We start from the raw sequence: 26,982 nt of genomic DNA on the forward strand, positions 1-26,982 counted from the left end.
CAATTTGTATGGAAACACAAAAGACCCCGAATAGCCAAAGCACTCTTGAGAATGAAAAATGGAGCTGGAGGAATCAGGCTCCCTGACTTCAGACTATACTACAAATCTACAGTAATCAAGACAGTATGTTACTGGCACAAAAACAGAAATATAGATCAATGTAACAGGATAGAAAGCCCAGAGATAAACCCACGCACATATGGTCACCTTATCTTTGATATAGGAGGCAGGGATGTACAGAGGAGAAAGGACAGCCTCTTCAATAATTGATTCTGGGAAAACTGGACAGGTACATGTAAAAGCATGAGAATAGATCACTCCCTAACACCATACACAAAAATAAGCTCAAAATGGATTAAAGACCTAAATGTAAGGACAGAAACTATCAAACTCTTAGAGGAAATCATAGGCAGGACACTCTATGACATAAATCACAGCAAGATCCTTTTTGACCCACCTCCTAGAGAAATGAAAATAAAAACAAAAATAAACAAATGGGACCTAATGAAACTTTAAAGCTTTTGCACAGCAAAGGAAACCATAAACAAGACCAAAAGACAACTCTCAGAATGGGAGAAAATATTTGCAAATGAAGCAACTGACAAAGGATTAATCTCCAAAATTTATAAGCAGCTCATGCAGCTTAATAACAAAAAAAACAAACAACCCAATCCAAAAATGGGCAGAAGACCTAAATAGACATTTCTCCAAAGAAGGTATACAGACTGCCAACAAACACATGAAAGAATGCTCAACATCACTAATCATTAGAGAAATGCAAATCAAAACTACAATGAGATATCATCTCACACCTGTCAGAATGGCCATCATCAAAAAATCTAGGAACAATAAATGCTGGAGAGGGTGTGGAGAAAAGGGAACCCTCTTGCACTGTTGGTGGGAATGTAAAGTGATACAGCCACTGTGGAGAACAGTATGGAGGTTCCTTAAAAAACTACAAATAGAACTACCATATGACCCAGCAATCCCACTACTGGGCATATACCCTGAGAAAACCATAATTCAAAAAGAGTCATGTACCAAAATGTTCATTGCAGCTCTATTTACAATAGGCCGGAGATGGAAACAACCTAAGTGCCCATCTTCGGTTGAATGGAGAAAGAAGATGTGGCACATATATATAATGGAATATTAGTCAGCCATAAAAAGAAACGAAGTTGAGCTATTTGTAATGAGGTGGATAGACCTAGAGTCTGTCATACAGAGTGAACTAAGTCAGAAAGAGAGAGACAAATACCGTATGCTAACACATATATATGGAATTTAAGAAAAAAATAATGTCATGAAGAACCTAGGGGTAAGACAGGAATAAAGACACAAACCTACTACAGAATGGACTTTAGGATACGGGGAGGGGGAAGGGTAAGCTGTGACAAAGCGAGAGAGAGGCATGGACATATATACACTACCAAACGTAAGGTAGATAGCTAGTGGGAAGCAGCCGCATAGCACAGGGAGATCAGCTCCGTGCTTTGTGACCGCCCGGAGGGGTGAGATAGAGAGGGTGGGAGGGAGGGAGATGCAAGAGGGAAGTGATATGGGAACATATGTATATATGTAACTAATTCATTTTGTTGTAAAGCAGAAACTAACACACCATTGTAAAGCAATTATACTCCAATAAAGATGTTAAAAAAAAAAAACCACACCTGGAATTTGATGATGTGGCAGCTCTTTCAACCACTATCATCTTTCTCCTAAAAAGTCGCAATAGCTTCCAAATTCTTCACTCTTGCCTCCTACAGTCTATTGTTCCCCCAACTGTCTAAGGAAATTTTCTGTATCATAAGATCTTGTGAGGTCATGGCGATTAATTCTCCAATTTTATACTATAATACTTAGTATAAAACCAGTCTGTTTTACACTTAGTGATGTCTTGTAAGTCCAAATGCTGTTCCTCCAGGTACTCACATGGTTTCTTATTCACTCCCTTTAGCTTTTTGTTCAGACCTCTTCTCATCAGACAGACCTCTGATAATTGTACAAACAGCCTTTATTATTCTATCTCTTTACCCTGTTTGGAGGTTATTGTACTTCGAACTGATGAACATTACATCATATACATACTTGTTCATTTAGTGTTTCTCTTCCCTACTGGAATATACACTACATGAGGGCAGAAATTTTGCTTTATCTGTTCAGGCTTACTGAGTACCTAGACCAGCACTTGGCACATCTAGTCCATTTACTAGGCTTCCACATTATATAGGTTCATTAATAGTGCCAAAATCATTCCTGTAACCCACAGAATTATTTTTCTATTATTTTTCTCTCTGCAATTTTTTATTATGTTTGTCTACTACCCAGGATGATTCATCATCTCCATTTTCTTTCAACAAAAGAAGGCATCACTGAAATTTTTGCCATTCATCTCTATACCTAGCATGGAGAAAATGAGTCAATCTGAACAGATATTCTTTGTTCTGGAAGAGTCACAACTTTGATTATGTATTTCTGAAACAAGAGATATCCAAGAATGAAGAAAGGGTAAAGCTGTGCTTTGAAGATGCTTCAATGGCTTCAGAGAAAACAATGTTATTACTGACTCCATCAGGCTTAGTTAACAAATTTAATAGTATTTTCCTTATATGAAAGTAAAAAAAAAACAAAACCATAAATTGTTAGAAAATAAATAATAAACTTGTATAAAATTTTCAAAATAAAATATTTTAAAATTTGAAACAACAAATTGAATTTGCTTTTCGTATGTGACTTCTTCAAATTGGGTTTTATATTTGAGATTTCCATATGTAATCTTGATCAGGCCATTTAAAGACAATCTCATCCAACTCTTAGTCATCCCTGTAGACAGGACATACTGCTAACATAATAGTTAATAAAGTTTTGAAAAGATATTTTGTAACTTACATATTGGTAATTGCTACTTTTAACAATTTGATTGGTATAAATCAAAACCATACAATTGGAATTATATCTAAAGAACCAAATAGACTTCTTGTTTTTCATGAATAATTATAATGTTAAAATTTCTTGTGACAAAGCAAATGGACTTCAAATCATACTGACTATTTTCATGTCAAATATAGTATACCAAAATAATCATGGAACTCTGTTTTGCAGAATAGCACCTGCATGATGAGAATGGTCAGAGCTGTCACCCTGCAGTTAGCTTGAATGCTACTGAAAACTCACACAAACTATAAAATGCAGCATATACTTGAAGACAGAACTGTGCCCTCTGGGAGACTCCACCTGGCCTCCAGGCACATCACATTTCCATTGGTTCTACCATAGTTGTGCTTCTTGGACACCCAAGAAAGAAACTCCTCTAGCAGCTCATGGACTTCTGTCCATAAGAAACAGCTGACTAGAGATTGGTTTGAGATGGCAGAGTAGAAGGACGTGTGATCACTCCCTCTTGTGAGAGCACTGGAACTAACTGCTGAACTAACTGCTGAATAATCATTGACAGGAAGACACTGGAACTCACCAAAAAAGATATCCCACATCCAAAGACAAAGGAACAGCCACAATGAGATGGTAGGATGGGTGCAGTCACAATAAAATCAAATCCCGTAACTGCTGGGTGGCTGACTCACAAACTGGAGAACAACTATACCACAAAAGTCCACCTACTGGAATGAAGGTTCTAAGCCCCAAGTCAGGCTTCCCAACCTGGGGGTCTGGCAATGAGAGGAGGAATTCCCACAGAATCAGACTTTGAAGACTAGCAGGATTTGATTGCAGGACTTCAGCAGGACTGGGGGAAACAGAGACTCCACTCTGGGAGGACACATACAAAGTAGTGTGAGCATCAGAACCCGGGGGAAGGAGAAGTGACCCCATAGGAGACTGAAACTGACCTACCTACTAGTGTTGGAGGGTCTCCTTCAGAGGCAGTGTTGGCTGTGGGGACAAGGACACTGACAGCAGAAGTTCTGGGAAGTACTCCTTGGCATGAGCCCTCCCAGAGTCTGCCATTAGCTCCACCAAAGAGCCCGTAGCCTCCAGTGATGGGTTGCCTCAGACCAAACAACCAACAGGGAGGGAACTCAGCCCCACCTATTAGCAGACAAGGGGATTAGAGTTTGAGCTCTGCTCACCAGAGCAACACCCAGCTCTACCTACAAGTCCCTCCCATCAGGAAGCTTGCACAAGCCTCTTAGATCGCCTCATCCACCAGAGGGCAGACAGCAGAAGCAAGAAGAACTACAATCCTGCAGCCTGTGGAACGAAAACCACATTCACAGAAAGACAGACAAAATGAAAAGGCAGAGGACTATGTATTAGATGAAGGAACAAGATAAAACCCCAGAAAAACAACTAAACAAAGTGGAGATAGGCAACCTTCCAGAAAAAGAATTCAGAATAATGATAGTGAAGATGATCCAGGACCTCGGAAAAAGAATGGAGGCAAAGATCAAGAAGATGCAAGAAATGGTTAACAAAGACCTAGAAGAATTAAAGAACAAACAACTGGAAGACTTAAAGAACAAACAAACAGAGATGAACAATACAATAACTGAAATGAAAATATACTAGAAGAAATCAATAGCAGAATAACTGAGGCAGAAGAATGGATAAGTGACCTGGAAGACAGAATGGTGGAATTCACAGCTGTGGGACAGAATAAAGTAAAAAGAATGAAAAGAAATGAAGGACAGCCTAAGAGACCACTGGGACAACATTAAACTCACCAACATTCACATTATAGGGGTCCCAGAAGAAGAGAGAGAGAAAGGACCCAAGAAAATATTTGAAGAGATTATAGTCAAAAACTTCCCTAACATGGGAAAGGAAATAGCCACCCAAGTTCAGGAAGCACAGAGAGTCCCAGGAAAGATAAACCCAAGAAGAAACATGCCAAGACACATAGTAATCAAATTGACAAAAAATAAAGACAAAAAAAAGTATTAAAAGCAACAAGGGGAAAATAACAAGCAACATACAAGGGAACTCCCATAAGGTGAACAGCTGATTTCTCAGCAGAAACTCTACAAACCGGAAGGGAGTGGCATGATATATATAAAGTGATGAAATGGAAGAACCTACAATCAAGATGACTCTACCTGGCAAGGATCTCATTCAGATTGGACAGAGAAATCAAAAGCTTTACAGATAAGCAAAAGCTGAGAGAATGCAGCACCACCAAACCAGCTAAAGGAACAAATGCTAAAGGAACTTCTCTAAGTGGGAAACACAAGAGAAGAAAAGGACGTGCAAAAAGAAACTCAAAACAATTAAGAAAATGATAATAGGAACACACATATTGATAATTACCTTAAATATGAATGGATTAAATGCTCCAACCAAAAGACACAGGCTTGCTGAATGGATACAAAAACAAAACCCATATATATGCTGTCTACAAGAGACCCACTTACACCTAGGGACAGACACATACAGACTGAAAGTGAGGGGATGGAAAAAGATATTCCATGCAAATGGAAATCAAGAGAGCTGGAGTAGCAGTACTCATATCAGATAAAATAGACTTTAAAATAATGTTACAAGAGACAAGGAAGGACACTACATAATGATCAAGGGATCAATCCAAGAAGAAGATATGACAATTATAAATATATATGCACCCAATATTGGGACACCTCAATACACAAGGCAAATGCTAACAGCTATAAAAGAGAAAATCGACAGTAACACAGTAATAGTGGGGGACTTTAACACCTCACTTACACCAATGGACAGATCATCAAATTAATAAGGAAACAGAAGCTTTAAATGACACAATAGAGCAGATAGATTTCATTGATATTTATATGACATTCCATCCGAAAACAGAAGATTACATTTTCTTCTCAAATGCACACAGAACATTACCCAGGATAGATCACATCTTGGGTCACAAATCAAGCCTCAGAAAATTTAAGAAAATCGAAATCATATCAAGCATCTTTTCTGACAGCAACGTTATGAGATTGGAAATCAATTATAGGAAAAGAAAACTGTAAAAAACACAAATACATGGAGACTAAACACTGTACTACTAAATAACCAAGAGATCACTGAAGAAATCAAAGAAGAAATAAAAAGATACCTAGAGACAAATAACAACAAAAATGGACAACCCAAAACCTATGGGATGCAGCAAAAGCAGTTCTAAGAAGGAAGTTTATACCAATTCAATCACACCTGAAGAAACAAGAAAAATCTCAAATAAACAATCTAACCCTACACTTAAAACAGCTAGAGAAAGAAGAACAAAGAAAACCCAAAGTCATTAGAAGGAAAGAAATCATAAAGATAAGAGCAGAAATAAATGAAATAGAAATGAAGAAAACAATACCAAAGATCAATAAAACTAAAAGCTGGTTCTTTGAGAAGATAAACAAAATTGATAAACCCTTAGACAGACTCATCAAGAAAAAAAGTGAGAGGATGCAAATCAATAAAATTAGAAAAGAAAAAGGAGAAATTACAACTGACACTGCAGGAATACAAAGGATTATAAGAGACTACTACAAACAACTATATGCCAATAAAATAGACAACCACAAAGAAATGGACAAATTCTTGGAAAGGTACAATTTTCCAAGACTGAACCAGGAAGAATTAGAAAATCTAAACAAACCTAATACAAGTAATGAAATAGAAATGGTAATTTAATATCTTCCAACAAAGAAAAGTCAAGGACCAGATGGCTTCACAGGCGAATTCTATCAAACATTTAGAGAAGAGCTAACACTGATCCTTCTCAAACTCTTCCAAAAAATTGCAAAGAGAGAAACACTCCCAAATTCATTCTATGAAGGCACCATCACCCTAATACCAAAACCAGAAAAAGATATCACACACAAAAAAAATTACAGGCTAATATCACTGATGAACATAGATATAAAAATCCTGAACAAAATACTAGCAAACAGAATCCAACAGCACATTAAAAGGATCACACAACAGGATCAAGTGGGATTTATCCCAGTGATGCAAGGATTCTTCAATATACACAAATCAATCAATGTGATACACCACATTAACAAATTAAGGAATAAAAACTATATGATCATCTCAATAGATGCAGAAATGGATTTTGACAAAATTCAACACCAATTTATGATAAAAAGTCTCCAGAAAATAGGCATAGAGGGAACTTACCTCAATATAATAAAGGCCATATATGACAAACCGACAGCAAGCATCATACACAATGGTGAAAAACTGAAAGCATTTCCAATAAGATCAGGAAAAAGAGAAGGATGTCAACTCTCAACACTCTTATTCAACATAGTTTTGGAAGTCCTAGCCACAGCAATCTGAGAAGAAAAAAAATTAAAGGAATAGAAATTGGAAAAGAAGAAGTAAAACTGTCACTGTTTGCCGATGACATGATGCTATACATAGAAAATTCTAAAGATGCCACCAGAAAGCTACTAGAACTAATCAATGAATTTAGTAAGGTTGCAGGATACAAAATTAATGCACAGAAATCTCTGGCATTCCTATATACCAACAATGAAAAATCAGAAAGAGAAATTAAGGAAACACTCACATTTGCCATTGCAACAAAAAGAATAAAATACCTAGGAATAAACCTGTCTAAGGAGGTGAAAGACTTGTACTCAGAAAACTATAAAAGACTTATGAAAGAAATCAAAGATGACATAAACAGATGGAGAAATATACCATGGTCTTGGATTGGAAGAATCAATATTGTGAAAATGACTATACTACCCAAAGCAATCTACAGGTTCAATGCAATCCCTATCAAATTACCAATAGCATTCTTCACAGAATTAGAACAAAAAAATCTTACAATTCGTATGGAGACACAAAAGACCCTGAATAGCCAAAGCAATCTTGAGAAAGAAAAACTGAGTTGGAGGAATCAGGCTCCCTGACTTCAAACTATAGCACAAAGCTACAGTAATCAAGACAGTATGGTACTGGCACAAAAACAGAAATATAGATGAGTGGTTCAGGGTAGAATGCCCCGAGATAACCCCATGCACATATAGGCATCTAATTTATGACAAAGGAGGCAAGAACACACAATGGACAAAAGAGCCTCTTCAATAAGTGGTGCTGGAAAACTGGATAGTTACATGTAAAAGAATGAAATTAGAACACTACCCAACACCATATACAAAAATAAACTCCAAATGGATTAAAGACTTAAATATAAGACCAGACATTATAAAACTGTTAGAGGAAAACTTAGGAAAAACACTTTGACATAAACCACAGCAAGATCTTGTTTGACCCACCTCCTTGAGTAACAGAAATAAAAACAAAAATAAACAAATGGGACTTAAGTAAACTTAAAAGCTTTTGCACAGCAAAGGAAACCATAAAGAAGACAAAAGACAACCCTCCGGGGCTTCCCTGGTGGCGCAGTGGTTGAGAGTCTGCCTGCCGATGCAGGGGATGTGGGTTTGTGCCCCAGTCCGGGAAGATCCCACATGCTGCAGAGCAGCTGGGCCCGTGAGCCATGGAGCTGAGCCTGCGCGTCCGGAGGCTGTGCTCTACATGGGAGAGGCCACAACAGTGAGAGGCCCGCGTACCAAAAAAAAGAAGAAAAAAAAAAAGACAACCCTCCGAATGGGAGAAAATATTTGCAAATCAAACAACAGACAAAGGATTAATCTCCAAAATATACAAACAGCTCATGCAGCTAAATCTAAAAAAGCAAACAATCCAGTTAAAAAATGGGTGGAAGACCTAAATAGACATTTCACCAAGGAAGACATACAGATGGCCAAGAGGCACATGAAAAGACGCTCAACATCACTAATTATTAGAGAAATGCAAATCAAAACTATAATGAGATATCACCTCACCCTGGTCAGAATGGTCATTATGAAAAAAGCTGGAAACAATAAATGCTGGAAAGGGTGTGGTGAAAGGGAACCCTCCTACACTGTCAGTGGGAATGTAAATTGATACAAACACTATGGAAAATAGTATGGAGCTTCCTTAAAAAACTAAAAGTAGAACTACCATATGACCCAGCAATCCCACTACTGGGCATATACCCTGAGAAAACCATAATTCAGAAAGAGACATGCACCACAATGTTCCTTGCAGCACTATTTACAACAGCCAGGACATGGAACCAACCTAAACGTCCACTGACAGATGAATGGATAAAAAAGATGCGGCACATATATACAATGGAATATTACTCAGCCATAAAACGAAACGAAATTGAGTTATTTGTAGTGAGGTGGATGGACCTAGAGTCTGTCATACAGAGTAAGTCAAGAGAAAAATAAATACCTTATGCAAACGCATATATATGGAATGTAAAAAAAGAATGGTACGATGCACCTAGTTTCAGGGCAGGAATAGAGACGTAGACATAGAGAATGGACTTGATGACATGGGGTGGGAGGGTGACGCTGGGGTGAAGTGAGAGTAGCATCGACATATATACACTACTGAATGTAAAATAGTTGGCTGGTGGGAAGCGGCAGCATAGCGCAAGGACATTGGCTCAGTGCTTTGAGATGACATACAGGGGTGGGATAGGGAGGATGGGAGGAAAGCTCAAGAGGGAGGGGATATGGGGATATGTGTATGCATATGGCTGATTTGCTTTGTTGTGCAACAGAAACTAACACGGTATTGTGAAGCAATTATAACTCCAATAAATATCTATTTACAAAATACAAAAAGAAATGGCTCCATGTTTTAAGAAAAATAAGAGCAATTAAGTTTCTTGGTAAAATTCGAAATATTCTTGTGTTCTAAATCAAGTCAGTGTGTATTGAAATACTAGAAATTAAATGTGAGTTGGAGGTAAAGAGGAAAAAGTTGACAGTATATTGTGTAGGCCAGTATGGTAACATCTCTCATAGTTAAAATGCACATATCTTTCAATCCAGCAATCCAGTTGTCAGCGTTGATGCTACCATTATACTTTTCCACATGTAAAATCACATGTACAAAATTCTTCCCTGCAGTATTTTTGTGAGGAAATCCAATGAGGGAAATGGTGCAGTCCTGGCTTGAATAAGGTAAACTGCTAACCAGAGACACAGAAAATGATTTTCCTGGGACAGCCTTTCAGATATACTTTATTGATTCCAATCTCAAGGTTTTTCAAAGACTCTGTAACCAACTGAAATTGTTTTCTCTAATGATCTATCCAGATCGTCCAAGGCAGAATACCCCAACTGGCCTCTGAGCACTGCCAGTGAGGTAGTCAGCAGCTTACCCAAGGATAGAAAAATACAGGTCACATATACACATTGTCAGCACGTTTTTCTTCTTCCCTTTGCCTTTTTTTTCTTTCCTCTTATATAATTCTTGTCGGTTTTTTCTTTCATTTTTAGATGAAATCAATCTATTGCTTGGTTTCCCCTGTATACGAGTAAAATAGCATGTTAATGTTAAAATTACTGTATAGCTGATCTATTACTTGACACTGTAATACCAAAGGATTGGAAAGAAATTGTCTTTCAAAAGGGAACTGTTTGAATACACTATCAAATATCCATGTAATGTAATAGCATGTAGCTATAAATAAGAACAGGGTAATTCTAGATGCATTAATCTGGGAAGTTTTCCAAGATATAAGCAATGTGCAGAATAGTACATGTAGTATACTATCATTTGAAGGGGTTAAGAGAACAAATAATTATATACTTTTAATATATGCGACATCTTTGGAAGGACAAACAAAAAACTAGTAATGACAGTTGCTTTCTGAAAAGGGATACCAGGGGCTGAGAACAGTAGAGAGACTTATTTTTTACTGTATACTCTTTTGTAACTGGTTAAGTGGGTTCTGCACTCAGATTCCGATGTGTGGAGGTTTTCCTACACCATCAATAAGCAATTCTGTGACACAAGTTGGGTGTCTACAATTCAACTCCATTCTGACAATATAAGGGCTCAGTTCCTCAAGACTGTGTTGTGTTCACACCCCAGTCCCCCACCCCAGTTCAGATGCCAATCACAAGCCCAGGTTATCACCTGTGCTTCTGACCAATGGGCTGCAGACTGGAGGTTCCCATGACCCCCTTCTTGGGTTGGTTTAATTTGCTAGAGTTTTCACAGAACTCGGATAAACATTTTACTCACTAGATTACTGGTTTATTATAAAAATATATAATTAAGGAACTGCTAGATGCAAGAGGTACATAGGGGAAGATACGGGTAAGGGCACAGAGCTTCTATGCCCTCTCCAGGCATGCTACTTTCTCCAAATTTCCACGTGTTCACCAACCCTGAAGCACTCTGAACCCGTCCTTTTGAGGTTTTATGGAGGTTTCATTACATAAACATGATTGATTAAATTATTAGACATAGTCAATTGATTCAACCTCCAACTCCTTTCCCTTCCCCAGAGGTTAGGGGGTAGGACTGAAAGTTCCAATTCTCCAATCACATAGTTGGGTCTCCTGGCAACCAGCCTCCATCCTTGTTACCTAAGGGCTTTCCAAAAGTGACCTCATTACCATAACACAAGACATCTATGTTGCTGTCATCACTTATTAGAAAATTCCAAGGGTTTTAGGAGCTCTGTGCCAGAAATGGGGATGAAGACCTATATATATATATATAAATGTATATATTATATATATAAATATATATATACTTACATATGTATGTATTTTTATTATAAATCACAATAAAACACTTGTGAATTCAGTATTTTGTGAATCTATCAGCTGTTAGCTCTGGAGTAGAATATTAAGTTTGTGTTTCTGTTTTGCTTGACAAACATTGATCTTCCCATATATTTATTGATATGCAAAATTAGAAAGTTGCTGGAAAAAGAGTGAAAAAAAAAGTCACATGGGGCAAGCAACTTCCTGGAAGTAAAAACACAGAGAAATCTCTTTTGTTACCATTACCCCTGGACATGATATACTGAAGTAGCCCCTACTAAATATGGTGGGAGAAGGCAGAAAAGACTCACCAAACAGCAAGGGAAGTGGGCATTGGACTTGTGTGTGATTGGGCTTAATACCAGGCATAGGCTGTCATAAGACATGACTGCATCCTGGTAAAGATCATGGCCCAGGCTTGAAGTGCCCCTTGAATGAAACTGTGTCATGGGGTTTTGTAGGTATACATTAATTAAGGAGCAAGCAGGGTCAGACATATACTCAGGTCAATCAGCATCTCTTTCCCCTAATCTCTTCACTAGGCTCTGAAATGTCTAGGACCAATTCCCTCAAATCTATCACCACCCCTCACACCCCAAAATCTTTCACCTTCATGCTTATCTGAATAAAAGGCATCACCACCCATCCATTGGCTCAGGCTATGATGAAACCCTGAAGTCGTTGTTGACTTTTCTCTATCCTTCATATCTCCTACTCAGTCCATTAGAAAAGTCTATTTTTCTACCACCCAACTGTATCTTAAATCCAACCACTTCTCATTACCTCCACTGCTACAACCCCAGACCAAGTCTCATCAATCTCTACCAGGACAGGAAAGAAATCTTCCAACAAGCTATCCCCCACACAGGAGCCTGAGGGAACTTTTTAAAGTACATGTCAGATCATTTAGGTCCCAAACTAAAACCTTCCCATTGCACTTGGAATTAAATTCAGACTCCTTAAAATGGCTTCTAACTCTTTGCATACGCTAGAGCCTACGTACCTTTCTGGCTTCATTTCCTTACTCTCTGCTCCTTGTTCACCACCAAGCAATGTTGGTTTTTTCCCTCCTCAAAGCCTTTGCACTCAGTGTGCCTTCTGCTTGGACCATTCTTCCAACAGTCATCCTGGGGTTGTCTTCTCATCATTTCAGGTCACAACTCAAATATTGTTTCTTCAGAGATGCCTCCTCTATTCTTATTGCTAAAAAAAAATTGCTAAAAATCTTCTAGATCCCAGTAATGCTTTATCACATTAAATTATTTTAACTTCTTCACAGAATTTATCAGAGACTAAAATTATTTTGTTTTTTGTTCAGTGATTTCTGTTTGTCTCCTCCCAACTTGCATATAAGTTCCCGTGTCTGTCTATTACTGCCATATCCCAAAAGCTTCATAAAAGAGTCTGGCATATGGCAGCTTGTTCACCACTTGATGAACTAACAGTTTTGATATGGAACAATCAACATCTGGTAGCATTTGTGGAGATCACAATCACAAGCTTTAGAAGTGTAACTCTGAGCTCTAGATCTACTGAGAAACAAGTAGTTATAGAGTGACCACTCCCTCCACTCATCAGGGTCGAGGCACAGCTGCAGGGTCTGGATTCAGCATCCACACTTGGGCATATCTGAATTTCAGCCCTAGTTAAAAAAATAGTTCTACTCAGGATTCATTCTTTAAACCAGAGATCCCCAACTCCTGGGCTGCAGACTGGTATTTGTCAGTGGCCTGTTAGGAACTGGGCCGTACAGCAGGAGGTGACCAGTGAGCGAGCAAAGCTTCATCTGCTGCTCCCCATCGCTCGCATTACCACCTGAACCATCCCCATCTCCACCCCCAGTCCGTGGAAAAATTGTCTTCCCCAAAACCAGTCCCCGGTGCCAAAAAGGTTGGGGACCACTGCTTTAGACTGAATGAGCCAGTGAGCCCTAGTCTGGCTCCCCTCTTTCCTTTTCTTTCTTTCTTCCTTTCTTTTCTTTCTCTCTTTCCTTTCTTTCTTTTTCTTTCCTTTCTTCCCCTTCCTTCCTCTCTCTTTTTTTCTTTTTCATTGTTGTTGCTTAAAAGGAGTACACCAAGGGCTTCCCTGGTGGCGCAGTGGTTGAGAGTCTGCCTGCTGATCCAGGGGACGCGGGTTCGTGCCCCGTTCCGGAAGGATCCCACGTGCCGTGGAGCGGCTGGGCCCGTGGGCCGTGGCCGCTGAGCCTGCGCGTCCGGAGCCTGTGCTCCGCAGCGGGAGGGGCCGCAGCGGTGAGAGGCCCACGTACCGAAAAAAAAAAAAAAAAAAAAAAAAGTAAAAAAATAAGAAGTACACCAAGAAAAAAGAAGAGAGTTTTCTTGATAGGACTCAATCTATTTAACTGTAAATATTAGAATATACATAAGCTTTCCCAACATAATGCAATCACTTTTTAAGTGTACAGTTACATAATTTTGAAGATATTCACATGGTTGTGCAAACAATCTCCAGAACTCTTTGTATCTTGCAAAACTGAAATTCTGTACCCATTAAACTCCCATTCCATGTCTTATAGTCCTGGCAGTATGAATCTGTTCCTAGCTTTACTTATGAAATTTATTTATCTGTAGCACTGATGTGATCTTACAAAGCGATCCATGACACTTTTCTCAACTTGTACATGCACTGCAGCAAGAAGGCTAATCCTCAGAGTGTGAAACCTCCTGAGTGACTGTCTCAAAGCCTAAGTTCCATAACCCACTGGATGTTTTGACATTTTAATACTAGATACAGGCGTTTGACTAACTCCTTAAATATTCTGAATTATTTTTTCATTTCACAAATTTAATGAGGTCTACCATCACTAATAACAAGGCTATTGACTACAAGAATGTTGACTGTATTATTACTTATTATAGTCAACATTCTTAAGGAAACAAATTGCTCAAAAATAGGTTAAATAAATTGTAGTTGCATCAAAGATTATTTGAAAGGTGTAATAACATGGAACTATGTTCATTATATACTGTTGAGTGGAAAAAATCTGGTTACCAAATATGTAGTTTGATCTCATTTTTAAAGAATAAAAATATGTATGTTTGAATATATGCATGTATGTGCATGCATTGTATTTTATATAATATACACACATACCTTTACACACATATGTATACAGACATATAGCAGCATGGTAGAGCAATAGAGACACAGAGAAAATTAGAGGAGAAAAGAGAGGGAACTGTACCTCTACATTATTGACTCTCAGCTTAATTTCATGTATGGAGGAAAATGAACTAGAAAATAAAAACTGGAAGAAAACAAAATAATTATGATTGTCTTTGGGAAAAGACAATGTGGGTAATTTTTGCTATTTGCAATACTTACATTACCTTTGTAATTTGTGTAGTGTTTTAAGTAAAAAAGTTTTATATCCAAATTTTCAGTGATTTTTAGTAAGATATATCAACAAAATATGATTATTTCACCTTTAGCCCACAAATATAACTCATGCCATATTTTCTATCATTATGAAATACATTTGGGCACAGTCAATAAATAATATCACCCAATAAAATAAATCTTGTATGGTTCACTTTAATTAAACATTACATGAAAATATGCTACTAAAAAGCAGACATTAAACACATCTCCTAAAATAATCCTTAAAACATCCTAAATCTAATACCAAGGATTTAGTTGACCCAAGTTAACATTATACAACTATATGTAACACATGTTTCAAAATAACCAAATCACAGGAAATTTTAAAGTAAAAAGAATTCAGAGAAGTCTTCAGTTAAATGTTACATAGTATTCATTATTTCTGTCAGCCAATGTACCTAGGAAGCAGGATAACTGATAGTACCTTTGCTTTGTGTAGAATGGAGGCATATGGGTTTAAATACTTTTTGATAGAGCACTATTGAAAGCAGAGTCAAAATTAAATCAGGAAAATGTGTTTTCTGTATTAGTTTATTCTTGGGAGCTATTTTGACAAACATCACTTTCTCCTATTTTGTAAAATTCTTTTTCTCTACTGTATCTTAGCCCATGACTCAGGATTTTAAATATGTCAGTATTTCCCCACATTTTCAGTGACAGTGTAGGTGCACAAACAGCTCTGATCTGGTGGACAGTTATGGAGAAGGCCGTGAAAGAGCAAGGGCACATCTGAGAGGATAAAAATCAATGACATTAATAATAACCACAATTACAAGAGTTAGTGCAAAACTTTTATCAGATTATCAAAATTGTGGAATGGTGGACAGTCTACAGCTGGGAAACCTGATACCTGAGTTGTCACTCTAGATTTCTTATAGTCATTTGTGTGAGCGTGAGCAAGTCAGAGGCTTTGGAAATCAGTTTCTTCAATTTAGAAATAAGTCTGGGCCAGGCTTATTAAAATTCCTTTCAGATTCACAGTTATATCACTCTAAGGTACATATACCTTTGGACACCTAACTACTATCAGGTACTGCTTTGGCAACATGAAAAATATCAGTTTCAATACTATATAAAACAATAAATGAACTACTAACATTTTCAAAATGTGGTACAATACAAACCACTGGAATATTGTTATCCCTGAACAGTTCTTATTTTCTTACCTTAAGAAAATTTTAACCTCCTACTGATCTAAAATGCCATAATGTTTCTTTTTATTTATGTCACTAATTTTCTTGGTTATTATGAAGCTTCATTTCTGAATAAAATTTTATTTTTTAGTATTATTATTTAAGTTTCTAGGGAAATTATTCTCAGTAATGTTTTAAAATATTCATTAAATTCCTATTTACTTTAAATGTCAGCATTCTTTAAGTGCTCAATACAGTTTACACAACTAGAAGTTTAATCTGAAAATCTATAGGCTTTTAGTGTCTTTCATTTGAATTAACATTCCCTCATAATAAAAACTTAATGAAAGTTAATGATATTGATATCTGATAATTTCTAAAGAAATATGGGGAAAGCATACACTTTAAATAGACAAATATATTCAGGAGAATATTACCTGGCTTGATTCTCCCCTTTGGATCTCAGAAAGTAAATAGCACTGTATTTTCATCCAGCTCTGAGAACTCAGCTTTATTTCTGCTATAGGCAAAGAGGTGATTTCATTCAACTAGACAATTCAATCAGCACAGCTTGCTGTAAACAGGAAATAATATATTATTTAGCGTAGCAAGATGAAAATCCCATTTGAGGGAAATGACTTGTTGGGTCTTTGCAAACACCTCAATTTCCCTTTTCACTGACCTCACAAGTAATGGTAAGGAATTAGTATTTAGATTTCTTTTTAGAAGGTCCCAAACGCAGGTCACCTCTATATTCTCTTTTGCGTGCTACAACCTAGACTGGTAAGGAAAGCAGAGATTTCTTCTTATATGCCAACCAAGTGAAATGTTAACTCATCATTATCAGCCTCATCCATGTTAACCTTCTCACAAACATGAGGTGGGGAAACAAACGGCTCAAGGTAGGAAGTAAGTGAAAACAATGAACATTTATTAAGCCTTTTCTTATGTGCCATATTCTTTATATTAATTAACTAACTTCAATTCTCACAACTCAGAGGTGATAACAGTTAATCCACTATGCATGATAAATTAGAAGAAAATGTTCAGAATGCTTAAGTCAATATTTAATGTGAAATCTATGACACACACTTAAGATCTCACATTCATAAAAGTAGCTATACATTTTTCTATTTTTTCTTCTACTTCCCTGGAATTTGCAAACATCTTTTAAGCCCTGAATAGAATTCAATACAATAAATACTTAATCTTTTCTGTTTGGTACTGTGGGGGACACACAAATGAATTAAGGGAGGCCCTAAATCCCATACTGATACTGCTGGTAATTAGTTCAATTTCATGACAGATTCTCCTAGTTCCAGTAGTATAAAAAGGCTTCCAGTTTTATTTATGAAATTTTTAAATTTATCTGTAGCACTGATGTGATCTTACAAAGTGATCCACGACATCTTTCTTACCTTGCACATCCCCTGCAGCAAGAAGGCTAATCCTCAGAGTGTGAAACCTCCCGAGTAACTGTCTGAAAGCCTAAGTTCCATAACCCGCTGGGTGCTCTGACATTCTAATACTAGACACGGGCATTTGACTAACTCCATAAATACTATGAATTATTTTTTTCATTTTGAAGATCTAATGAGGTTAACTGTTTCTAATAACAAACAGCTATTTCTTAAAGGGAAGATAATCTCTGGATAACAATACATGATTTTAGGATCTGAGAAGTAAAATGTGTTTTTAAGGTTGATATAATACAGAGGTCTTGACAGAATTTACAGTTCTCTGAGGTCACAGGAGAGCATGAACATGAGCATCTGAATTCTAGAGGTAGAGAGACTTCATTAGCTCTAATCCCAGCTCAGTCACATGCTAAATGAGTGGCAAGTTCTTTGATTTCTCTGAGTCTCAGTATTTTTATCTGCAAAATGAAGCTAATAACACATACTCTGAATAGTTGTTGTAAAGATCAAAAATAATACTTATAAAGATCTAGTAGAGAGGATACAACAGGTACTTCATAAATAGTAACTTTTTTCTCATCTATCATTGCATTGCATCATTGGCTGCAGTAGCATTTCAACTCTGAGAGCATATATTTGGTCTGTGATAAACTAGTTGACCAGTTCAAGTATGAGTCCGATTAATGAGGATATGCAGAGATCAAATAAATAGATTCTTTGCACATTTTCTACAAATTACCTTCCCATACAGCTGTCTTCTAAATATAAGGTAGATGACTCTGGATTAGCTAAGAGGACAAAAATTGCCATTATCATCTTTATGGCTTTAGTTTGGAAAATAAAAATAGTGATAATGACCTTGGACTCTTGTGGAATTTCCATAAGTAATGTATATAATTACCATGAAATGGACATCTTTTGATATCAATGAAATAGAAAAGTGAGATAGAATTTAGGAAGACACATTTCAGAGGTCTGCTCATTATAAAGCACCTATGACTGTCACTTACGCAAAAACAGATAAAGTATACTCATATTAAAACATATGGCAACATTCTTAAAGAAAATGCCTCAGTGATTGCATGATTCTACTGAACTACTGCCTCAGTTGACCAAAAGTCTAACTTGCACAGTGCAAATGCAACTACTTTGAGCTAAAGATTAGTTTTAGAAGAAATAATATTTGCATACTCCCCAGTGACCATTCATTTTAAAACCCGAATCTAGAGGTGCAATCATTCGCAAAATCAATTATATCTATGATTATGGTACCTAGATGGTTTTCTTTTTATATTGGAGAATAAACATACTAATAACATGCACAGGTTAGGGAAAGTGATCATGGATCATCAGACTATACAAATGATCAGGACATGATAAAGGGTTATGTATTTCAATGGTAAAAGCAATATGATTATTAGCTCTTCATTTGAAGCAGTTTATCTACAGTTCAAAAATGCTTTCAATGCTTTCACTGATTAAACTGTAAAGCATCTTTTTCATTGTCAGCAGAAGTGACCAGCATTTAATTAAAATAGACTCTTCTAACTATAAATAATTGAATTAATAGTTTTAAATTTAGTTTGGCTAAAATTGGTAAATTGATAAATAACTAAATAATGCAAGAATAAGAATTATCAAAACACTTTTGAGAACACAGTTCTGCTTGGAGGGCTCCATGGAGGAAGTGCCTCATTTTCAAGAAAGGGATGATGTTTCTTTTGTTTCCGTTCAATTCTTTCCTTCCTTTCTTTTTTTTCCTAAAGAGAAAATAGAAAACTATTTATATATAAATTTATATACAAATATGACCATTATTTTCAAATCAAGTTTCTTGCTGAAGAACAAAATAATCATTATAAGGTATTTAAATGTCATTTGCTAGCTTAATTGGTTATAAAGTAATAACAGCTAGGGAATATTGCTAATTTATGAGCATACTATCAATAGGCGTTAACGCACCACTTAATTTTTTAAATATTAAAAGTGATAATATTTAAAAAGAATTATGTAAAATAGGAAAAAAAGACCTGTAATCCCATAATTCAAAGAGAATAATTATTACAAGTTAGTGATGACTTTCTGAGAACAGAGTCTCAGAAATAAATTTACTGGGTGCAAAGGTTGAATATGTGATGGCAGCAGAGGATACTTCACAGTGTTTAAAAATATTTGAATATTGAGGTTCATGTTTCTTTGCTTGTTATTGAGCTTGAGTACGTTTTCATTTCTTTAGTGCTTTTGTGAAGTTTTTGCTCTGTTATTTGGCTCTTCTAACTGTATGGTTATTGGTGCTTGTAATTTTTAGCAATTTACATTTTCATATAATAAATATTATCCTTGCAGCATTTTATCTACGTTTTTAGTCCTTAATTTTTTACCAAAAAATTAATAGTTCAACCATAGACAACTAAACTGTTTAAAGAGTAATATAGTCAAAATTTGTGTACCCACTACCTGCCTTTTGAAATAAAACATGACCAATACTTGTGCAGCCCTTGTACCCACTCCCTCACCACACCTGCTTTCTCTCCACCATCCAGAGATAACCATTACTGAATTTAGTGCTTATAGTTGCAGTGCATCCCTTAATACCTTTATCACACACACGTATTCATCCCCAAACAACAAATAATTTTGTTTTGCAGGTTTTTTGAGTTTTGCAGGTTTTTTGAGTTTATGCTAAAAGGTACCATGCTATATATTCTTTTGCATCTGTCTTTTATTTATGACCATATTTCTAAGATACATCTATATGGAGCTGTAGCTCTAGTTCACTGATGCACAGAATTCCAGTATATCAACATATCACAGTTTACTAATCAATTTTGGTGTTGAAGACATGATGTTCTAATGTTTTTTCCACACAAAGACAATGCTGCTGTAAATATATCCCTGTTTGATTCCTTGTGCTTATAAGCCAAGATTTTCTCTCCAAGTATATGCCTAGGAGTGAAATTGCCAGTTTGTAGGGTATGAATATGTTCGACTTTGCTGGACAATAATGATTTATTCTCCAAAGTTGTAGGAAATTACCCTCCAGCCAGCAAATATACTGATTTTTTATTATTAATATGCTGTATTCTATTGTTTGGCATTTTATATTTAATGTTTAAATCTTCTGAAGTTTGTATTGCAGTAAAGTAATTGTTTGAAGTGATTTTATATCCAAATGTCACAAATAATCCCAATTGTTATTGCCTCACATCCATTAATTTGTGTTCCTTTATTATATAGTACATCCTTACAGGTAACAGGTTCTGAAGCTATTATTCTACTTGTACTATACTATAATTTGTGCTCATTCATTCAGTGTTAAGCACTGAGATCTTACTCTGGGTCAAGCAGTATACAGGGAGCCATGCATGAAGTGATTATAAAATACAAACACACAGGTTACTGTTCCTGTCCCTTAGGGAACTTTCAAAATAGATGGTTAATAAACAAGTACATAAACAACAGATAATTCCAAATTGTGTGAAATTCTATGAAACATATAAATAAGCTGTTGTGATTGATAAAAAATGAAAGGAAGTACTTACTTTCAAAGAAAAGTGGATTCAGGGAAAGTCACTTTGAGACGTGATGGGTAAGAGGAGCCACTGGTGATGTGCACTGAGGGGAGGGCACCCCACGCAGACAGAAGAGTGTGTGTGAGGACTCTGACAAGTGGGGAAAACTTGGGATGGGAGAGGAAGCCAGAGAGCCAGTGTGAATAAAGCCTGGCGGGAGATGGGAGCGGGGTCCAGATGAGAATGACAAGGTATACGTGTAAGATCAGGCGGGGCCTGACAGGCCATAGTAACATTTAGAACACAGGTTTGAAAAAAAAAAAAGAGCTGTCAACAGGTGATTTGGAGAAGAAAGGCAGAATGCTGAGAGGTAAACCGGGGAACACGGCAGCAGAGGAGGAGACAGCTCAAGTGGAAGAGGAAATCGACTGTGCAGAATGCCCAGAGGTCTAGGAAACAGGGCAGAAAAGAATACATACTATAGTCTAGATGCTCTGGCAAAATCGTAACTCTCAAAGTTTAGTTTAGTTTCAGAAAAGGGATAAGATGGGGGTTTACTGAGGATGAAAAGGATATGAAGAACTAAGGAAGTGTAAACAAACTTTCCAGAAGTTTAGCTATTAAAAAAGATGAGGATCATAGCTGGAGGGAAATGAAGAATTAAGAGAGTTTATTTTTATTAAGATTACTTATCCTGAGACTTGATGGGAATAATCCAGGAGGGTAGAAGAATGCAGATTCACAGGAGAGTGAAATGGTAAATTCATATTTCATTGCTTGATTGGTACAGTCCTGCTTCATATTATTTTGAAAATATTATCTTCCATCGTCTCACATTTTTATTATACCAGGTGAATTTTAGAACCATTTCGTTTCCCTGCTATACTCCCTTCCAAGAAATGACTGAGTATCTGAGGATTAATATGAAATCTAAACAATGATCTAGGAATACCTGAAATGTTAATAGCATTTGGCCTTTCATCCTGCAGCTTGGACTGTCTCTCCATTTCTTCAAGTTTCTGCTAAAACTATAAAGTTTAGTGGTTTCCTTGTATTCCAAAGAGCAGTGGTGTCACGGAACACTTGGACAACCCTGCCTCTGCAGGCTGAATGGCTTGGGAGGAGTGGTATTTTGGTAAATTATTAGGTGTCTATGCTTCTTTCATCAGTACATAAATGGAATTGATAATATCACAAGAAGAATATGGTAATGTAAGGTTCCATTAACATGTAATTATTCACATACAACAGAAGGATTGAAGAGAGGTGTGAAATTTTCTTTTTGTCTTAACATTTTGCTCTTCGTCATGAGAATGTTTTCATCTTTGTTATTTCTAATAAACAGAGAACCTCCTTTCAGAATCCTAACTGAGAAAATAAAAGGTGTAATTGGACCACGGTCAATCATCTTATTACTTTAGAGAGAGGCAGGCCCTCTAGCTAGGTGAGAGAAAAGCAGTGACCATGCTGTGTCCTCAGAAACTGACTGAAAAAACCTCACTGTCCATTCCATTTAAGATAGGGAGAGAGAGGAACTGGAAGCAACCTTGAGTTTGCTGGCAGGTGCTAAAAAGTTAGGGCAGAAAATAGGCAATTAATTATCAACCTTAATGTCAATTTACATGAATCAATGTTATCTTGAGTAATAATTAAAAGAGGTTTCTTAAGAAGTCCTCCTTGTCTGTTGTTTGTTGGGGTCTGAATCTTTTGCTTATTTTCTTATTAAAGGTAACTATGAATTAATCTGGGAACCAGCTTGAAGAAGCATCTTACCTGATCTTTGGCTACAATTTTCACTTAAAACAGTGACCCATCAATTGCTCACTCCCCAAACTAGGTTGTACATCAAAATTTTGAGATGTTATTTTACATGAAAATTGAAGTAATTAGCTCTTCTGTATAGGGGTATTTTTCCATTCTCTCTGCAAACAAATTTCAATAAGAAATTGGTAAGATGGGGAACAGAGCTGTAACATGTTGTACATGGATTTTTTTTTTTAGGTAGAGCTGTATTGTAGGGATATACTGTATACCAAAACAAGTTATTTTGTCTTAGGTCTTTGATGAGTTTTTATTTTCCAGAGGATTGATTAGAATGAGAAAGTGACTAACCACTGTAATAAAACATTGTGTACCTAACTATGACTTAGTCACTAAGGAAATTATATCTCATTTTCAAGACAATGTGAAAATAAAACTGAAAATTGAAACATTTACATTCAGTTACTACTCTAAAAGATACTAGCAGAATTAGCATACGTCTCCTTAATATAAGAAGATTTTAAATTTTTCTTAGAACAAAGCATTATTTAAGAGTTTAATCTAAGGAAATCATCATAGAACACTACTATCCTCATTCAAACGACTGAACCAATTTTGATCGCCTTATTACTGTTTATCTGCATGTATTTAGCATTATAGCAGTACTAAAGTCAACACATAAACAACAATAAATTCTGTTGGTATTTTTATTAGGATTGAATTAAATTTGTAAATTATTTCAGGGAAAACTGACATCTTTATAGCATCATTATAAGATTGTTTCTATACAAGGACAGTTTTGTTCTAATTTCTCAGGTATTCATTTGTGTCCTTCAGAAGTTTTCTCTATATTGGTATTGCACATTTCCTAAGTTTATTCCTAAGTGTTGCATCTTTTTATCCTATCTTTAAATAGCCTGCTTTGGGTCCTGTGTGTGTCTCTAGCTACTACTGATTCTAAAATTTGTGTGGAAAAAAAACCCCCAAGAATATTCAGAAATACACTGAATGAAGAGTTATGAAGGGAGATTAATCCAAACATATATGAAAATATATAAAGTCCTGATGATGAAACAGTGTTGTACTGGAGTATGTACAGTGAGATTGACCAATGGAACAGAAAGTTAAGAAATAAACAGACCTGAAAATATGGGAATGATCTAATGTATCATATAATAAAGGCAGTACCTCAAATCAGTGGGTAAAAGATATGCTGTTTTATGAAAGATGCATTTGGAAAAAATAAAGATGGAATCATATTTCCCATCATACACTAGGATAAATTCTAAGTGGAGCAAATGTTAAAATGTTAAATATAAAATCATAAAGTTATTCAAAGAAAAATGGGAGCCTAAGTTTTGGAGAAAGTCCTTTCAACTACACCTGAAAATCAGAAGCCATAAAAAAAGACTGATAGATTTGACACCTGAAAATAAAATAAAATTCTTCATGGAATAAAATGATATAAGACTTCCCTGGTGGCACAGTGGTTAAGAATCCACCTGCCAATGCAGAGGACACGGGTTTGAGCCCTGGTCCAGGAAGATCCCACATGCTGCAGAGCAACTAAGCCTATGTGCCACAACTACTGAGCCTGTTCTCTAAAACCCGTGAGCAAGAACTACTGAGCCCGCGTGCCACAACGACTAAAGCCCATGCACCCTAGAGCCCATGCTTCACAACAAGAGAAGCCACTGCTATGAGAAGCCCACACATCACAATGAAGAGTAGCCCCTGCTTGCCGCAACTAGAGAAAGCCTGTGTGCACAGGCGAAGACCCAATACAGCCAAAAATAAATAATAAATAAATAAATTTACTAAAATAATGATATAAGCAAAGTTGAGAGACCAACAATACAATGGGAAAAAATTTGTAACTCATATCAGAAATGGTAGGCTAATTTCCCTAGTACATAAAAAAGCTTCTAGAAATCAGTAAGAAAAGGACCAATGAAAAAATGTTGTTTATGAACTGACACTTTACAGGAAAAATAATATAAATTATCCTCACACAAATGAAAGGATACTCAAGCTCAATCCTAACCAGAGAAATGCAAATAAAAAAATACTCTGGATGACATTTTTTTAACTTGCTGATAGACATGAATTCAAAAAAGTTTGATAAGAAACCCTACTGGACCCTAAGCCCTGTGGAGAAATTCTGCACTTTTTGATTGCTGAACATGTGAACGTGTTAACTATTCACATAAAGTACTTATGCATCTGAAATGTATTACTTATTTACTTATTCAAAAATAAATGAATAAAATATATATTTATATTGATATTTTAAAACAGAAAACAGTATTTTGCTTGCCATCACTGAAAAGTAACTATAAACCTAAGTACATTGAAACAAAGAATATAAAGTCCTGCTAGATATCATTTCTCCCAACGTTCATACTTGATTGCTTTCATTAAAAAACCACTTAAATAAGACCTTCTCCTCGAGGTCATCAGAAAGATCAAAAGAAAATAAAAAATGGAATAACTTTCTCATTAAATACAATTTTACTGTGTGTCAGGACCAAGTTCCACCTAAATTAACCTGGTATACCTTCAGTAATACACTTGTCAGTACACTTTTTTATAATTTTAGGTAGGAGAATCATTGCAAAGGACGAATGGGCATGACTGGTAAGTGACTAAATGTGGGGATGCAGGTAAGGAACATTATTATGACTACAGTTTTAAGCCTGAGTGTTTTAAGGAATAGTAGAATCATTAATAGAAATGAGTAGATCAAATAAATTATGATATATGTAGGAGAGAATGAATTCAACAAGGTAGCTTCCAGGTAGAAATGGTCAGTAGGCATGGGACAAATAGAACTGGAATTAGGGACAGAAAAGTCAGAACAAGTATGTTTAAAAGACACAGTGCATTAACAAATAACACCTACCAGCCATTTTTCATATTCTTCAAGAGCTTGTTTATCTTTATCTTTTTTCTCAGCTCTTTTCAGTTCTTCTTTTCTTTTCTCATTTATTTTCTCTTTTTCCTTTTCCTTGAAAACAGCTTCCTTTTTTTCATTCCTATGTAGGATAGTCAAAACACTGGCAAGTTAAAGGAGAATATATAATAAAGATTCCCTAATGTGTCTTTGCAATAATGAGACTAAGTGCATTAGTAACATTCAAGTAAATGAATTTTAGAAAAGCCTAAAGTGTTACTAATTTAAGATCTATCAAAACATTCATTATTTTGGATTACCATTTTTCAATAGCAGTTACGTTATCTTTCCTTTTCTCAGCAACAGTTTCTTCCTCTTTCTGTTTCTTTGCTCTTTCATATTCTTTCTCTTTTTTACTTTTCTCTTTAAGATATTCCATCTTTTTCTCTTTCCATTTTTCAAAAGACTGAAAAAGTTCAGAGTTACTCTTATTTAATGTGAATATAATAAAATAGTAAAACCACAGTTAATCATTAATTTTCAAATATTTTAAAAATAATTAAGATAGTCAAAACCATTGCATACTTGCAGTGCTTCTCTTTTTCTCACAGCATTTTCTTCTTCAGTTTTCTTCTTGGTTTTTTCCTCAAGCCTTTTTTTTGCAGCTACCTTCTTTGCTTCCTTTTCTTTCATGGCTTTCCAGGCCTCAAATGATGCTAAGGCTTCTTCTCTCTTAGCAGCTCTTTTCTATTTTGGAAAAATAATAGACAGTAATATGTATATGTATAAATAGACAAATATAGATAGATATAGATATACATACATTCATTTTTTTAAATTCCCTTCATATTCATCAAATTAGGTTTCAAAGCAATCTATTTAAAAAAGATTTAGAGAAGTTAATTGATAAAGAATGTTATCTGAATTATTCACTGCATTTTAAAATGTCCTTTCTTAAACATTTATCAGATATTGATCTACTACCATGTATGGGAAGGAATTTTTTTTGGAAGTATACTGAACAAATGCTATGAAAATAAACTGTAAAAGGCTAATTGGTACTGCAAAGTGCTCATAATGCAATATTGCACTAAAAGAAAAATATCAGGAAAGTTACAGGCCAGAAAGATAAAGTTATATACTTACCTGTCTGGCCTGTAACTTTCCTGATATTTTAACTTTAACTTTACCTTTCTGGCCTGTCAGAGTAAGGTAAATTGGTCAAGTCACACAGTAAACTACAGATCTGTGCTTTAACCCTGAGTTTTGACTGACATCAGAGCATAAAATTCTTACTGCATAAACATATCC

The 26,982-nt window shown here is 35.9% G+C and overlaps 1 protein-coding gene across 1 annotated transcript in view; it reads right to left on the bottom strand.

The window, feature by feature from the left end:
* Positions 1–19,098: 19,098 nt before the first annotated feature.
* The window catches only part of MAP9 (microtubule associated protein 9), a 30,571-nt gene continuing 22,687 nt past the window's right edge, over positions 19,099–26,982 (bottom strand). Inside the window, exons 10-13 of the mRNA XM_060147158.1 lie at positions 26,257–26,418; positions 25,992–26,137; positions 25,681–25,813; positions 19,099–19,265 (exon numbers count right to left, since the gene is read on the bottom strand). Coding sequence (XP_060003141.1) covers positions 19,143–19,265; positions 25,681–25,813; positions 25,992–26,137; positions 26,257–26,418 — 564 coding nt within the window. The 3' untranslated portion in view covers positions 19,099–19,142. The remainder of the gene's footprint in view (positions 19,266–25,680; positions 25,814–25,991; positions 26,138–26,256; positions 26,419–26,982) is intronic.

The sequence above is a fragment of the Lagenorhynchus albirostris genome, chromosome 4, assembly GCF_949774975.1.
Source record: "Lagenorhynchus albirostris chromosome 4, mLagAlb1.1, whole genome shotgun sequence".
NCBI lineage: Eukaryota > Metazoa > Chordata > Mammalia > Artiodactyla > Delphinidae > Lagenorhynchus > Lagenorhynchus albirostris.